The sequence below is a fragment of the Medicago truncatula genome, chromosome 3, assembly GCF_003473485.1.
Source record: "Medicago truncatula cultivar Jemalong A17 chromosome 3, MtrunA17r5.0-ANR, whole genome shotgun sequence".
Classification (NCBI taxonomy): Eukaryota; Viridiplantae; Streptophyta; class Magnoliopsida; order Fabales; family Fabaceae; genus Medicago; species Medicago truncatula.
In genome coordinates, this window is record NC_053044.1 from 41380784 (window position 1) to 41397274 (window position 16491).

At 36.5% G+C, this 16491-nt stretch overlaps 1 protein-coding gene and 1 non-coding gene across 4 annotated transcripts; both read right to left on the minus strand.

The window, feature by feature from the left end:
* Positions 1-403: 403 nt before the first annotated feature.
* On the minus strand, positions 404-16419 carry LOC11444160 (calcium sensing receptor, chloroplastic). Of its 3 annotated transcripts, none has more exons than XM_024777716.2 (14): positions 16258-16419; positions 15913-16000; positions 14988-15812; positions 14593-14693; positions 14374-14488; positions 14040-14117; positions 13782-13874; positions 13381-13464; positions 12314-12412; positions 11763-11825; positions 2244-2274; positions 1837-1883; positions 1581-1639; positions 404-1036 (listed from the first exon to the last, which is right to left on the minus strand). In XM_024777716.2, exons 2-14 carry the CDS (start codon positions 15964-15966, stop codon positions 823-825), a joined length of 1863 nt encoding a protein of 620 aa, XP_024633484.1. In that variant the 5' UTR covers positions 15967-16000; positions 16258-16419; the 3' UTR covers positions 404-822. The 3 variants fall into 3 exon arrangements, with proteins under 3 accessions (XP_024633484.1, XP_039687524.1, XP_024633483.1); XM_039831590.1 differs by lacking the exon at positions 16258-16419 and having other exon boundaries at positions 14988-15459; positions 15496-15812; positions 15913-16248; XM_024777715.2 differs by lacking the exon at positions 16258-16419 and having other exon boundaries at positions 15913-16249.
* On the minus strand, positions 4309-4415 carry LOC112420529 (small nucleolar RNA R71). Its single transcript, XR_003010709.1, has one exon. It is a non-coding gene; the product is annotated as a small nucleolar RNA R71 (small nucleolar RNA).
* Positions 16420-16491: the final 72 nt, after the last annotated feature.

Sequence of the window (16491 nt, forward strand, 5' to 3'; positions counted from 1 at the left end):
TGGCAATGACCAATATAAGACGGTTACTTACGTCTTAGGATGTGTAAATCTGTATTTTCAACTGATTAAAATACTAAAATTGTTAGGTCAGATGTTGTAATCGGGATTCGAACCCCAATACCTTTACTTGAATGGTGGGTTTATACATAGATTTGTCATTTGTAATCAAAGTCTTTAATTATAAAATGAAAAAAAAAAAAAAAAAAAGTCGATTTTTTGTTTTTTAAAAAGATGAGGCCTAAAACAACCGTTTTGGCTCAACATGTGATTAATATTTTGGTATAAGAGAATGGAAACCCATCTTATAATAAATTTATTCCAGCATGATACTTGTCATTCTTAACAAAACTTGACGATCAATGATCTAGATTAGCCATAAGGGTATTGATACAATGGATCTGGCTGTGGACAAAAGAAGTTTGTATTTATTTATTTTTACATTGATGATTGGGGGTGAAGGCTCTGAGCAAAAGAAGTTTGTAGAAGACCTAAACATCAAACGAATTTATCGAAGGATATAGTTTATAAAACTATTTGTTGTAACACCAGAAATTGTCAGTACAATTTTTATCATGCAAATAATAGTTTATTAAACAATTATATTTCACTCTTACTATTTTGATGGTTGTGGCAATCTTGCAACTTGTGGCACTAAAAATAATAATCATCTTTGTGTTGGCTGCACAGTGTTTAGAAAAGGTTGGATAATGTCAACTTGCATACTTCAACTTCAAGTCATGTGAGTTAACTTGTTGTGACCATACAAATCTCTGTTCTTCCCATGTTAGCACATGACAATCTGGAACAATAATCTCATACATTTTAATTGAGAGAAACTGTGGATTCGGGAGTAGGGTCTTGGCTCCCTTCACTATCAGAGGGTTGGGATTCATGTTTCGCGGCAGCCTGTAGTACCCGGTTCTGAACATCCAATGATGAAGGTGATGTAGGTAACCCTATGCCATTTGATTCCAATTTTCCAGCAGCCCATGAAAATGCCTGACCTCCAATTTTAACAGGAGCAAGCAATAAAAACCTTTACAGGACAGAAGAAGACAAAGAAGTTAAATTTCATTACAGATGCTAGAGTAAAAATGCCAAGATAGGGTACACAATCTGACAGTGTTGTTAGTTGCTATTTGCTAATTAAAATCATATGTTTTTCTCGGTATTGAGATGTTATGATAATTGCAACACTCAAGATGAAAATACAAGATAACAGAAGTTATGCCTTAAGAGTTGGTTTATCTTGTATCAGGGGGAAAAATAGTTGGAAACTGCATGTGGATTTGGGTGACACTCTTTATGTTCGCTCATATCTGTCTATCGAGGCACACAAACACAATTTCTAATCCTTTTACACGTTTGAAATGCTGACTTTTGTGTCTATGCAATGACAAATTTAACGAACACAATCCATACTACTATATATATAGAAATGAAAAGCTTGTGTACATATCTACCATGACTTATATAAAAATGACTGAATACATATATGATTATGGGATGATAATTAAATTATTCAAACATTGTCTAGTTAGATGACTATATGACCAAATATCAACATGAAGTATACTTACCTCACATCTTGGTTCAAATCTTCTGACTTTTCATACGAAGAAACCCGCAGATATATGGTCTGGTGATACACATTAAAAAAATATAAGGAAATGAAAAATCTCCAATGTTACTGACCTTAAAACTAGATAGAATATGAGAATTTCCCGGTAGATAAAATTATGGGCCCATTATGCTATTCCCAACATTAGTTGATATATGAACCATAAAAGAAACAATATTTAATTGAAGCACTTGCTGAATGGAAAATATACATACCAGACTGAGGCCAAATACACCAATTAACTGCAATGTTTTCTCCCACTCTGCAACAATAATGATTGCGCTTTGTCAGATCAGGAAAATAAAATGAACGAATGGTTAACAATAAAGTGGGGGAAACCAGGTTTTCACTAAAAAAATCTTTGAAGACTTCCAGTCACGTGCATGATGTTACATGGAATTAGAACTTTCATTTAAGCTTCAGAATCAAAATAAAATTTCAAACACGATATAAGCTCTTAAAACATTTGTGAGAAGTAAACTAGCCAACTTCACATATAAACTGGCATTTGTAGTTAGTGGTTATATGTTACCCCGGACTAACTGCCACACTCTTTAGATGTAGTCCAAAAAATTTCAATTCTGAATAAATTCTTAGTTTATGGGAAAGAACATGCGCATACCTACTAATGCATATGACCCCGCAAGTAGTGCCTGAATAAAAAGTAGTTGCATTTATTAGCAGATAATAACAATAAAATAAAATCATGTAAGATTTCTTAATCAAATCAAAATATGTCAAGGATGCTTTCGTGGTATCAAGGAAGAAAACGTCATATTTATGTAAGAAAATTGTTGAAGATAGGATACATTAAATAGATAGAAAGTGCTATCAATTCCATTTTTCTATTTTATTTTTCTCAATATAAGTTGCTTGACTAAAAACCTGTTTTCTACCGTATTGAGGTATTTGATGAGTCATTTATATGTTATTTTAATATGCTTTTTAGTTTAGTTTTAATTAGATTTTATATAATTTTATATTAGTATTATTTCCTTTTTAGGATAGTTTACTTTAAAATGCAATTTATTATATTTCAGGGAAGAATATTGGATGGAGAGAGTCTTGGAGCAAAAGAAAGGGATTTGGAGCAGATTGGACACAAAAATATGAAGATTGGGAAACAAAATATATCTCCCACAAGTCAGAAGCTTGGCACGGCCGTGCCACCCTCCAGATGCCTTTTGCTGCTTTTGCTTTGACTCCAAACTATTCTATTTTGGCGCACAATCTACCGAGGAATATTCTAGGAATATACTTGCTTAGATTTTAAGTCAATTGTGTACTATAAATAGAGTAGCTAGCCATCACTAAAGATTCATCTTTACTTGGAATACAATAAGTGACAATTGCTTTTCTAAATAAAGTTCTTTTCCTTTCCTTTATTTTCATGTCTTTTACTTTCATGCTTTCTCTCTTCTCCCCCATGTCTACGATGAACATGAGTGAGTAGACTTCTTCTTGTCTTGGGATTGTTGGATAAGTCTAAATGACATAATCCTAATCAAACCAAGCCCTAAGCCTTAATCTTATGTAACCCTAGTTTCTTATCTGAATTCACCGTCTTAACATGGATTAACCATTATCAAACTGTGGAAACGAAAGTGGAGGGTTTGATAATTGTTCGTCCATTATTCCAAATATCAATTCATAAAACGAAAGTGGAGCTTTGATATTCGAACAAGTGAATTCAGACAAGGATTGCAAAGTCAGCGAAATAGGCTTTGCAATCTTTGAGACATATAGTTTCGATCTTCAAGGGAACTAATAACAATCAAGTCAGCGAAATAGGCTTGGTTGTTAGAGGAACCAAAATCCAATAGTAATCAAGTCAGCGAAATAGGCTTGGTTGCTAGAGGAACTTAAGAGAAACTGTCTTGAGAAATTAGGTCTAATATAACATTATAAGCTTATGGTTTTGGTTTGAGAGGGACTTGTTATTTAGATGAAACCAACGATCCCAAGGCTCTTTTATTATATTGCTTTTTAACCGTTTAAAAACCCCCAACTTACAATTCTCTTCTCTCTTCTAATCACCTCTAAAGATTAATTAAGTTGAACTTACAATTCTCTTCTCTCTTCTAATCACCTCTAAAGATTAATTAAGTTGAACTACTCCCTGTCGGAACGATACTCTTTTATACTACTTCGGTAAGACCGTGCACTTGCGGTTTTATCTCATCAAGTTTTTGGCGCCGCTGCCGGGGAGTAAACTAATTTAATTAATTCTTTCTTTGTGATTAGAACTCTTTTCTCTCCCCTCTTTTTCCCTTCTTCTTTTTCCTACACTTGATTCGGGTGGCTTAAAGATAATAGATAACATGGCTGAGGAACGCACTCTTAAGGAGTATTCGATCCCTTCTTCGGATGAGCCATGCACTATTATAGTCTACCCAACAGTTCAAGGTAGCAACTTCAAAATAAAACCTGCACTACTAATTCTGGTGCAACAAAACCAGTTCTCTGGATCACCTTCCGAGGACCCAAATTTACATATCTCAACCTTTTGGAGACTTAGTGTAACTTGCAAAGACGACCAAGAAACCGTCAGGCTATATCTCTTCCCTTTTTCTCTAAAAGATAAAGCCAGCAATTGGTTCAATTCTTTGAAGCCTGGTTCCATTACCTCATGGGACCAACTGAGGAGAGAATTCCTTTGTCGTTTCTTTCCCCCATCCAAAACTGCCCAACTTAGGGGAAAACTTTACCAATTTACTCAAAAGAATGAGGAATCTCTTTTCGATGTGTGGGAACATTTTAAAGAAATACTTAGACGTTGTCCCCATCATGGTCTAGAAAAATGGTTGATCATCCACACCTTTTATAATGGTCTAACATCTAGCACTAAATTGACTGTTGATACAGCTGCAGGTGGTGCCCTAATGAACAAAGACTTCACAACAGCTTATGCGTTAATTGAGAACATGGCTCTAAACCTCTTCCAATGGACAGAAGAAAAAGCAACCATCGATCCTTCGCCCTCTAAAAAAGAGGCAGGTATGGATGAAACCTCTTCCATTGACTATTTATCTACCAAGGTGAATGCATTATCTCAAAGACTTGATCGCATGAGCACACCTACCTTCTCGCCTCCTTGTGAAACATGTGACCTATCTAGTCATTCTAACACCGATTGCAACCTAAGTAGTGTTGAGCAGTTAAATTTTGTTCAGAATGGCCAAAGAGTTGTTCAAAAGTCTCACATTGAACTTTTAATGGAAAACTATTTTCTTAAACAATCCGAACAGCTCCAAGAGCTCAAGGACCAAACTAGACTTTTGAACAACTCTCTTGCTACTCTCACAACAAAGATAGACTCTATCTCCTCTCACAACAAAATTTCTGAAACTCAACTCTCCCAGGTAGTTCGTAAGGTTAACCACCCCAATAAAATGAATGCTGTCACACTTAGGAGTGGTAAGCCACTCGAAGACCCCATAAGGAGAACCGAGACCGATAACAGTGAGAAAGAAATCTGCGAACCACCATCTAGGGAAACCAGAGCAGAAAGAGAGAAACCACGAGTTGAGGAAAACTTGCCACCTCCCTTTAAGCCAAAAATCCCCTTCCCTCAAAGGTTTGCCAAATCAAAGCTAGATGAGCAATTCAAAAAGTTCATAGAGATGATGAACAAGATATATATTGATGTGCCATTTACCGAGGTCCTAACCCAAATGCCCACATATGCTAAATTTTTGAAAGAAATCCTCTCTAAAAAAAGAAAGATTGAGGAAAGTGAGACGGTTAACCTTACAGAAGAATGCAGTGCCATCATCCAAAATAAATTGCCACCAAAGCTTAAAGATCCAGGTAGTTTTTCCATACCTTGTGTCATAGGGTCGGAAGTTGTGAAGAAAGCTATGTGCGATCTAGGAGCCAGTGTCAGCCTAATGCCTTTATCACTTTATGAGAGGTTGGGAATAGGGGAACTTAAATCAACAAGGATGACCCTACAACTAGCAGACCGTTCTGTTAAGTATCCAGCTGGAATCATAGAAGATGTCCCCGTTAAGGTAGGAGAGGTATATATCCCCGCCGATTTTGTTGTGATGGAAATGGAAGAAGACAATCAAGTACCAATTCTTTTGGGAAGACCTTTCCTTGCCACTGCAGGAGCTATCATTGATGTAAAAAAGGGTAAGCTTGCCTTCAATGTAGGTAAGGAAACTGTTGAATTTGAACTTGCTAAACTAATGAAAGGTCCCTCCATTAAGGACTCTTATTGCATGATAGACATAATCGACCATTGCGTGAAAGAATGCTCTTTAGCATCAACTGCACATGATGGTTTGGAAGTATGCTTGGTTAACAATGCAGGTACAAAACTGGAAGGAGAGGCAAAGGCTTATGAAGAACTGTTAGATAGAACTCTTCCAATGAAAGGTCTAAGTGTGGAGGAGTTAGTAAAAGAAGAACCAACACTTCTACCCAAGGAGGCACCGAAAGTAGAACTCAAAACACTTCCATCGAATCTAAGGTATGAATTCTTGGGCCCTAACTCCACCTATCCTGTTATTGTAAATGCAAGTCTCGATGAAGTAGAAACTGAAAAATTGCTTTATGTCCTCAAGAAATATCCTAAAGCCATAGGTTACACCATTGATGACATTAAAGGAATAAATCCTTCATTATGCATGCATAGGATACTTCTTGAAGAAGACTATAAACCCTCCATTGAGCACCAAAGAAGACTAAATCCCAATATGAAAGAAGTTGTGAAAAAGGAAGTCTTAAAACTCCTAGATGCAGGTGTTATTTATCCAATTTCTGACTCCAAATGGGTTAGCCCCGTGCAAGTTGTACCAAAGAAGGGTGGTCTCACAGTTATTAAAAATGATAAAAATGAATCCATTGCCACTAGAACCGTCACCGGTTGGAGAATGTGTATTGATTATAGGAAGCTTAATAAAGCAACCCGTAAAGATCACTTCCCTCTCCCTTTTATAGACCAAATGTTAGAAAGGTTAGCTAAGCATTCGCATTTTTGTTACCTAGATGGCTATTCTGGATTTTTCCAAATACCCATTCACCCTAATGACCAAGAAAAGACAACTTTTACATGTCCCTTCGGGACCTTTGCCTATAGAAGAATGCCTTTTGGTCTGTGTAATGCCCCTGCTACTTTTCAAAGATGCATGATGTCTATTTTTTCTGACTTCGTTGAAAAGATAATGGAAGTCTTTATGGATGATTTTTCTGTGCATGGTTCTAATTTTGATGATTGTTTGACTAACCTTGAAAAAGTTTTGGAAAGATGTGAACAGGTGAACCTAGTCTTAAATTGGGAGAAATGTCACTTCATGGTAAGAGAAGGAATTGTCCTAGGACACTTGGTTTTCGACAGAGGTATAGAGGTAGATAGAGCAAAAATCGAAATTATTAAAAAAATGCTACCTCCCACCTCAGTTAAAGAAATTAGAAGTTTCCTAGGACATGCAGGGTTCTACCGTCGTTTCATCAAAGATTTCTCATCAATCACTAAGCCACTAACCAGCCTGCTTCTCAAAGATGCAGACTTTACCTTTGATGATTCTTGTTTGCAGGCATTTTGCAGGTTGAAGGAAGCACTAATTACCGCCCCAATCATACAACCACCGGATTGGAACTTGCCTTTTGAAATAATGTGTGATGCAAGCGACTATGCGGTTGGGGCAGTATTAGGTCAAAGAAACGACAAAAAGATGCATGCCATATACTATGCCAGTAAGACCCTAGATGGGGCACAGGTAAACTATGCCACGACAGAAAAAGAATTGCTAGCAGTTGTCTACGCCATTGACAAATTTCGGCAATACTTGGTGGGATCAAAAATCATTGTTTATACAGATCACTCGGCCATAAAATACTTGCTAAACAAAAAAGATGCCAAACCGAGATTGATCCGATGGATTTTGCTCCTCCAAGAATTTGACCTTGAAATAAAAGATAAAAAGGGCGTAGAAAATGTTGTCGCTGACCACTTGTCCCGACTTCGGGAGACCAATAAGGATGAGTTACCCTTGGATGACTCATTCCCAGATGACCAACTATTCTTATTGGCACAAACTGACGCACCTTGGTATGCAGATTTTGTTAACTTTCTTGCAGCAGGAGTACTACCGCCCGAGTTAAACTACCAACAAAAGAAGAAATTCTTCAATGATCTCAAGCACTACTATTGGGACGAGCCCTACCTCTTCAGAAGAGGCTCAGATGGGATTTTCAGGCGATGCATTCCTGAAAACGAGGTAAGTAGTATTCTAACTCATTGTCACTCCTCTTCTTATGGCGGCCACGCCAGTACACAAAAGACTTCTTTCAAAATTCTTCATTCTGGTTTCTGGTGGCCATCACTTTTCAAAGATGTGCATCTCTTTATCTCTAAATGTGACAAATGTCAACGCACCGGTAGCATCACTAAAAGAAATGAAATGCCTTTGAATAACATCCTTGAAGTGGAAATTTTTGATGTTTGGGGTATTGACTTTATGGGACCTTTCCCTTCCTCTTTTGGGAATCAGTACATATTAGTAGCCGTTGACTATGTGTCCAAATGGGTTGAGGCCATTGCTTCCCCCACTAATGATGCACAGGTGGTTATAAAAATGTTTAAGAAAGTCATTTTCCCTAGATTCGGAGTGCCACGAGTTGTGATAAGCGATGGAGGGTCTCACTTCATTTCAAGACATTTTGAAAAACTTTTGCAAAAACTTGGAGTGAGACACAAAATTGCGACACCCTATCACCCCCAAACTAGCGGACAAGTGGAGGTCTCAAACAGACAAATTAAAGCTATCCTTGAAAAAACTGTTTCCACCTCTAGAACAGATTGGTCAAATAAGCTTGATGATGCCCTTTGGGCCTATCGAACGGCTTATAAAACCCCTATTGGGATGACCCCTTTTAAACTTGTCTATGGGAAATCTTGTCACCTTCCTGTTGAGCTCGAGCATAAGGCCTATTGGGCAATTAGAAACCTCAACTTAGATCCCAATTTAGCCGGTGACAAAAGAAAACTTCAATTAAACGAGCTAGAAGAACTTAGGATGGATGCTTATGAGAATGCCCGCATTTACAAAGAGAGAACTAAGACCTGGCATGACAAGAAAATCATCAAAAGACACTTCAAAAGTGGTGACCTTGTGCTGCTCTTTAACTCTAGGCTAAAGCTCTTTCCAGGTAAACTGCGATCACGATGGTCCGGTCCTTTCCAAGTTCGCACAGTCTACCCTTATGGGGCGATTGAAATCTTTTCTGAAGAAACAGGATCCTTCACGGTTAATGGCCAACGGCTTAAAATCTATAATACCGGAGAAGTAAATGAAGTAGTGGCTGATTTCACCCTTAGTGACCCACCTTAAGGATTTTTCATCCTCACCTTCGTCAAGCTAGTGACGTTAAAAGAGCGCTTCGTGGGAGGCAACCCACCAATTTAATTGCTTTCTTTGTTTTCTGTTATTTCTCTTTATTTTGTAGGTAAGTGTCCGAGATTGATTAAGAAACGCAAGAAAATCAAAGTTCCAAGAACCAGAAGGGCGGCACGGCCCGTGCTTGACTTGGCACGGCCGTGCCAAGAAACACAACCACATCTTCAATAAAGTTGGCAGAATGATAGCACGGCCCGTGCTACATCTGGCACGGCCGTGCCAACCTGAAGGCCTCCGGAGTTTAAAATTTCGACAAATTGTGAGCTTTCCTCACCCTTTCTCACTTTTTCCTTATTTCTCCTAAGTGTGGGGGGAGCCTAATAAAGAAAGTGTCTTTAGTCGTAGTGTTTCCAAACTCCCTTGAACTTTATTCTTTTGTTTCGTTTTATTGTGAAAGGCATGTTTAAGTAGCTAATTTTTATTAAAAATATCATGACACAAAAAATTTCATTGTCTCCTCTTATTTTGTTGATTCTTGTACATGAAAGCAAACTCTTGTGTTTTAAGTCTTCTTGATATAACCACATCTTGTTTTAAAGTGAATAAAATTCTCCAATGAGAAAAACACAAAGTTGCTTCCCTTGAGTAAATGTATGAATAGGTATTTTAAGAAAACGCGTTCTAATCTTAGTGGTGCATTAACCTTTAAAAATTCTCAAAGCGCCAGTAGTATAAGTGAGTATAAGGGAGATCATAAAAAGCCAAAAAGCCAAATAATTTCAAGATCTCATCACTGAATCTAGATTGGGGAAGGAGGTAGGCCCTCCGACTTCCTACGTGAAGGTGATTGTTATCTTGAGAAAAACTTTAAAAAGCATTGTTGAAACTAGATTGGGGAAGGAGGTAGGCCCTCCGACTTCCTACGTGAAGACGATGTTTTAAGGAATACCATTGAATCTAGATTGGGGAAGGGGGTAGGCCCTCCGACCTCCTACGTGAAAATGTTTTTCCTTAAATAAAGAACTTAAAATGTGCATATGGCAAAAGAACAAAGATTCTCAAAAACTCCCATCTCTCTTATATGAATTGTAGAAGGAATTTTTCTTGGTTAGTTTAGTGCTAGGATTAGACCATGTTTCCTCATTATACCTATCTTATACATGAGCAAGAAAAGGGTTGGACTTCACACACACACTCACTTGAAACTTGATTGTTGGGTAGAATAAAGATTTCAGGAAATACTTGAGTTTGTGATTAGTGTACATTTTGGGATTTAAGCCCTTGAGGAGACATGTGCTTTAATTAATTGTCATTTGATTTAACTGTTGATGCTACTATGTTTATGCCTTTTGCTTGAGGACAAGCAAAGATTCAAGTATGGGGGAGTTTGATGAGTCATTTATATGTTATTTTAATATGCTTTTTAGTTTAGTTTTAATTAGATTTTATATAATTTTATATTAGTATTATTTCCTTTTTAGGATAGTTTACTTTAAAATGCAATTTATTATATTTCAGGGAAGAATATTGGATGGAGAGAGTCTTGGAGCAAAAGAAAGGGATTTGGAGCAGATTGGACACAAAAATATGAAGATTGGGAAACAAAATATATCTCCCACAAGTCAGAAGTTTGGCACGGCCCGTGCTGGCCTTGGCACGGCCGTGCCACCCTCCAGATGCCTTTTGCTGCTTTTGCTTTGACTCCAAGCTATTCTATTTTGGCGCACAATCTACCGAGGAATATTCTAGGAATATACTTGCTTAGATTTTAAGTCAATTGTGTACTATAAATAGAGTAGCTAGCCATCACTAAAGATTCATCTTTACTTGGAATACAATAAGTGACAATTGCTTTTCTAAATAAAGTTCTTTTCCTTTCCTTTATTTTCCTGTCTTTTACTTTCATGCTTTCTCTCTTCTCCCCCATGTCTACGATGAACATGAGTGAGTAGACTTCTTCTTGTCTTGGGATTGTTGGATAAGTCTAAATGACATAATCCTAATCAAACCAAGCCCTAAGCCTTAATCTTATGTAACCCTAGTTTCTTATCTGAATTCACCGTCTTAACATGGATTAACCATTATCAAACTGTGGAAACGAAAGTGGAGGGTTTGATAATTGTTCGTCCATTATTCCAAATATCAATTCATAAAACGAAAGTGGAGCTTTGATATTCGAACAAGTGAATTCAGACAAGGATTGCAAAGTCAGCGAAATAGGCTTTGCAATCTTTGAGACATATAGTTTCGATCTTCAAGGGAACTAATAACAATCAAGTCAGCGAAATAGGCTTGGTTGTTAGAGGAACCAAAATCCAATAGTAATCAAGTCAGCGAAATAGGCTTGGTTGCTAGAGGAACTTAAGAGAAACTGTCTTGAGAAATTAGGTCTAACATAACATTGTCTTGAGAAATTAGGTCTAACATAACATTATAAGCTTATGGTTTTGGTTTGAGAGGGACTTGTTATTTAGATGAAACCAACGATCCAAGGCTCTTTTATTATATTGCTTTTTAACAGTTTAAAAACCCCCAACTTACAATTCTCTTCTCTCTTCTAATCACCTCTAAAGATTAATTAAGTTGAACTACTCCCTGTCGGAACGATACTCTTTTATACTACTTCGGTAAGACCGTGCACTTGCGGTTTGCGGTTTTATCTCATCAGTATTCTCCATACTTTGTTATGAAATGACGTCAACCTTACTAAATTAACTTAACAATAAGCATAATGAGAATCCAACAAAAATGACAAATAACTGACTGGTTGTAAAAATTACGAAGTTGACACTTACCGTACCAGAACCTAAAAGTTGCCAAGGAGAAGGTCTAATATCCTCTAGAATTGCTTCAGCTTCCTGTGAACATAAAAAAATGCATATGCACCGATGAAAAGACCAACATATATTTATTTGCTTAAGCTTTAAAAAAAGTGATCCCACAATGCAACTTTTTTTAGAGCCATTTTTTTCAGATGCTGCTAATTTGAACCTCTAAGAAAAGCACTGAAATAGCTTTTCTTGAGAATCCCCCCTAAGAAGAAACTCATTACCTATTACAAGTTTTATAAAACATATCTTTTGAATCAAAATTGGCTTTTGTATAAAAAAAACAGAAGAACCCTTAGTCAAATAAGGTTCTCCTTAATATCTTTTGCATGCATTAAAAATAAAGAATTGATTAGGTGATTAGCTAAAACAGTAGGCTGTGTAAGAAGAGGATTCATCCTAAATTGTTAGTATTACAGAACAGAGCTTTCATCCATTATTTTTGGTTATGTATGCTAGTGCCTAGTGAATTTCATATCCATAACGATATGTATGAACAGAAATAGTTTGACAAATACCTCGTTGAGTATGGTAAGTGCTGTCTCAGGTTTGAGTTCCTTGATGCGGAGACTTTGTTTTACCCAAGACTGAAAGCCACCTTGGACCAAGTACGGATTCTGTAAAATATCAACATGACTATTTACATTTTATTCTACTTCCATATATTGATCGGATTTCAATGATTGATGAATAAGTTGATTGTGCATAGGGCGTCTATTAGTTTTTTTTTTTAATAAGTCAAACTAGCCCACCCAAATTGACACTTGGGAGAATTGAACCTGAACCTTGAGAGGAGCACACTCCAAGGTCCCAGGCCAACCCAAGTGGGTTAGTATAGGGCGTCTATTAGTGAACCACCACTAAAGCACATACTATGGTTTAAAGGAACTGTCCCCAAGTTTGAAAACAAATCTGATTAGCATTCATGTCGACAGTAAAGGACTAAGTGTTTAGTTTGAACATATATGGGTTAAGGAATCTAAAATTCATAAATTCTAGTTTTTACCTTTTTCATTTACAATTTCAAATCTAAACCATCAGAGTGTCTCGTCCAGTGATGGGCTGTTATGTACTGCAACTCACCATATATAGCATTTGTGCATGAGTTCAATTTACACTCACAACTGAGGTGAACATGCGCAATACTTATTAGATAGTATAATAGAGATACTTCTTTGTAGGAAATCATGCAGACACTAACAAAGACTTGAGTTATATAGAATAATCCAGAATTTTTCTCTATTATTAATAGATTATCCTACTTTTCACCATGCCAAAGCTCTTCAACCCTAACCTTGAAATACAATTACAAGTTTCAATGAGCCTACATCAGATATAGAAGCAGTAAAAACTGTTATTTGTTATCTAGTTACCAAATCTCCTACCACAAAGCTAAACATTCTGTTAGGCACAGGCTTCAGCAACAAAATAAGGTTTGGAAGGTATTTAGACGAACGAATAAATAGTAGGACAGATGGCAGGTTAGATAATTTACATAATGGATTGCAGCAGTAAATTTATTTTATATATCGCCAACACATTAAAGATTTGCAGCAAGTATCTCAGCAGTTATTGACAGACTTACCTTAACCCCAATTTTCTTCAAGGATCTTGCAATGCCTTTAGAACGAGTACCATCAGCATCCAACACAATAACCTTGGAACTGTCCTATAGACCACATAAATTAAGTTTCTGATAGATTATTAGGTGAAAATAAAAACGTATTCTTAGGCGAAACTACAAAAAGACTACATGTTTTATAAAAACAACCTAACTTTAACACGCAGATATCTTTTGACGTTCAATTGCCTATTGTTATAATATCAAAGTAAAAAGAATGAAACTGAAGGTTGTGTATAAAACCCTGATTTCCGAGAGAGTCACATGGAAGAAAATTTTGCCAAGCGTCTAGGGGTTATTCCATACACTTCCAACTAACTTTATTCAGAACAATAGACCCTGTTTCGAGATGCAAGGCAAAATACCTTAACAATTTTCAAATTTTGAATAATAGCAGCAATCAAGGAGTCATCTAGGTCTCTACCCCCCTTCAACAACTTGCGTATGGAGCCATCAACCTGAAATGGACATGATATGTTATTTTATTAGTGCTAGATAACAAATTAATTACTTATCCATAGAATAAATGACCAAGATTCTGGACCTGTTCCATTTCACATAGGTAAGGCATTCCATAAATATACTCACCACAATTTTTAAATATCATCATGTTTTAAACCAACCTCAATTGGAGTTACACTTGCATAGCGAAACCGAGCAGCCCGTCGAATATCAGGAATACCATCTTTTTCTCGCAAGTCCTGCATAAAGGAAAGGAGCAGCAAGTTTATTGATCAACATTGATATGAAAATAGTTGGCCAAACAAATGCAAACAGATAGGAAAACTTCCATTCCACCAAAGCATCGTAGTTTGAGATCAGAAAAAGAGTGGAACAAACATAGAATGGGCATCAAAAGATTCAAAACACAAGATATCCTGACTTTGCTTTCATAAAATGTATGACTGTTTCTCCCGCTTTGAATTAAAAATGTCTGAAAAATTGACCATAACTTGCCTCGGAGCGGACATCTATAAGTACAGCATTTGAGTCCCCGGCCAAGAGCTCGAAAGCTGATTTAGGGGATAAATCTCCTGAGTAACCTCCATATTTCCACAACCAATAAATAGTCCTGCATATATCTGACATCTATTATAGATGGTGTTTGTGATGGAAATCTAATTCTTCAATGTAGATTTATAACAAATTTAATTTTGAGGATAGATAATTTCATACCATAATGTTGCTGAAGAGCCCACAAAAACAACAAATGGAATAATTGGGTCATTTGGATCCAAGCCAAGACTCTTCTCCAGTGAATAGAAAGCCATGTATATCTGCTTATGAGACATAAATTATCAACATACTATTGGTGAACAGGCTAGAAAATTGCTGGCAAATTCAGAATGTTTGTGAAATGAAACAGCATATATTAAGAACAAGAACACACAATTTCAAGCATGAATTAAAGCAAAGAACTTCTTATGCTAGAGCTGAAGAAGAGTCGTCCATATATAAGACGTTTTGACTCATTTGACAATTCAAATCAAACTTCACAGACATTAAACAAAATGAAATTTTTTAGGGAAGCTAAGACTTAGAATCTTGTTGAATCTCTATGAATATGTTACCTGTTGAGTTGCAGACCCAACAGGCCTCAAGACTTGTGCTGCTTTATCTTCATATATATTGACTGTATCCCTGATCTCTGCAGGAATAAACTCCTTCGCCGACCCATATAGGTAAACAACATAAGAAGCCCCACTTGATAGAGAACTCTCTACAGCAACCACTGTACGTCGCAACACATCAATAACCAAACCAGGCGCTTTACTGGTGACTCCATCTATCTCACTTGAAAAGCTAGTAATTTTCTTATTCGCTAAGTCCCCCGTTTGATCAGCAGCAGAAAACACCTTACTAAAAGCATTATCTGCAGATGTAGTAGCATTTTTAACAACGGAATCAATAAAAGAAGTGGCAGTATCCACTGAGCTTCGAAGAGCATTTTCTCCCTTATTAATTGAGTCACTGAATGTTTCATTGATTCCAGCAAAAACTTCAGTGGCACTTGCTTTAGTTGCGGCTAACGATTCATTACCCCCTTTAATCAAACTCGGCACAGATTCAATCTTCCCCGACGTTATATCAGTACTCGATAATATTGCTTCTGGATGTACAGTAGGTGCTACTAATGGCTCAGACACTTCAGTTGATTGTTTTGCAAAGTCTACTAATTCCTCGGGAACAGTAGATAAACTATATCTGAATTCTCCAGTACTGAGTGATGAATTATCCCAAGCTGAGACAGTCTTTATAGCTTGTGCTGTAAATGAACTTCTGAGTGAGGGTGTTCCATGATACAAACCTAAATGTACATTTTCTTCTACCACACCTCTACTTTCAAAATCCTTTCGAATTGGACATAGAGATTGCAGTCCCCCAAATAAGGGAATCTGCAATAACAACAAGATTAACTGTTTTAACTATTTTTACCATAACCAAAAGAAGAATAATTAATGATAAACATGGTAAAAGTTGTGGATAGAAATAGACCTGAGAAGATGGGGAATAACACGGAGTGGATGAACAAAAAGGTAACATTCTCATGTTGAATTGAAGATGATGAATGGATGGATGAACACTGAACACATTAATCAAACATTATCAAGCCCTTGCAGCTATCATCTTGTGCTTAAAATCAATGCATGCAATTACTTATTTCTTGCCTTTTCTTTTTCAGAACAAATATTCTGCTTGTTATTAACATGTTTGTATTTTTGTTATTATCAAGTTTGAGTTTTAAAATGCTAAGAAGAAGTGAATTAATTAATCTCCAATACAAATTAATTCACTACTTTAATCTAATATTTAGTTTAAATTTTCAACAGAGGCACTCACCTTAGCTCCTTTGAGTGTATGTATGATGTTTGTCTTTAATTTTTTGTTAATTTATTATTATTATTTTGTAATAATTCGATTGAAGTTTTTATCTCTTATTTATTCGTGTATATAATATTTTTAATGAAAGAAATGGAAAGAAGTGTAGATAAGAAAGTTTTGTGGAATATTGTTGGTTGATTATCCAGAAGGAAATAGAGGGTATGGTTGAAATGACTAGCTCATCTTATTCGC

Bases quoted from the DNA above. Each gene is read 5' to 3' on its own strand.
- LOC11444160 (XM_024777716.2), bottom strand. From the start codon at position 15,966: ATGAGAATGTTACCTTTTTGTTCATCCACTCCGTGTTATTCCCCATCT. The intron at 12,413-13,380 runs GTAAGTCTGTCA...GATATTTTACAG, and splicing joins TGAAGAAAATTGGGGTTAAG to AATCCGTACTTGGTCCAAGG. The intron at 1,037-1,580 runs GTAAGTATACTT...TGTCCTGTAAAG, and splicing joins GATTTGAACCAAGATGTGAG to GTTTTTATTGCTTGCTCCTG.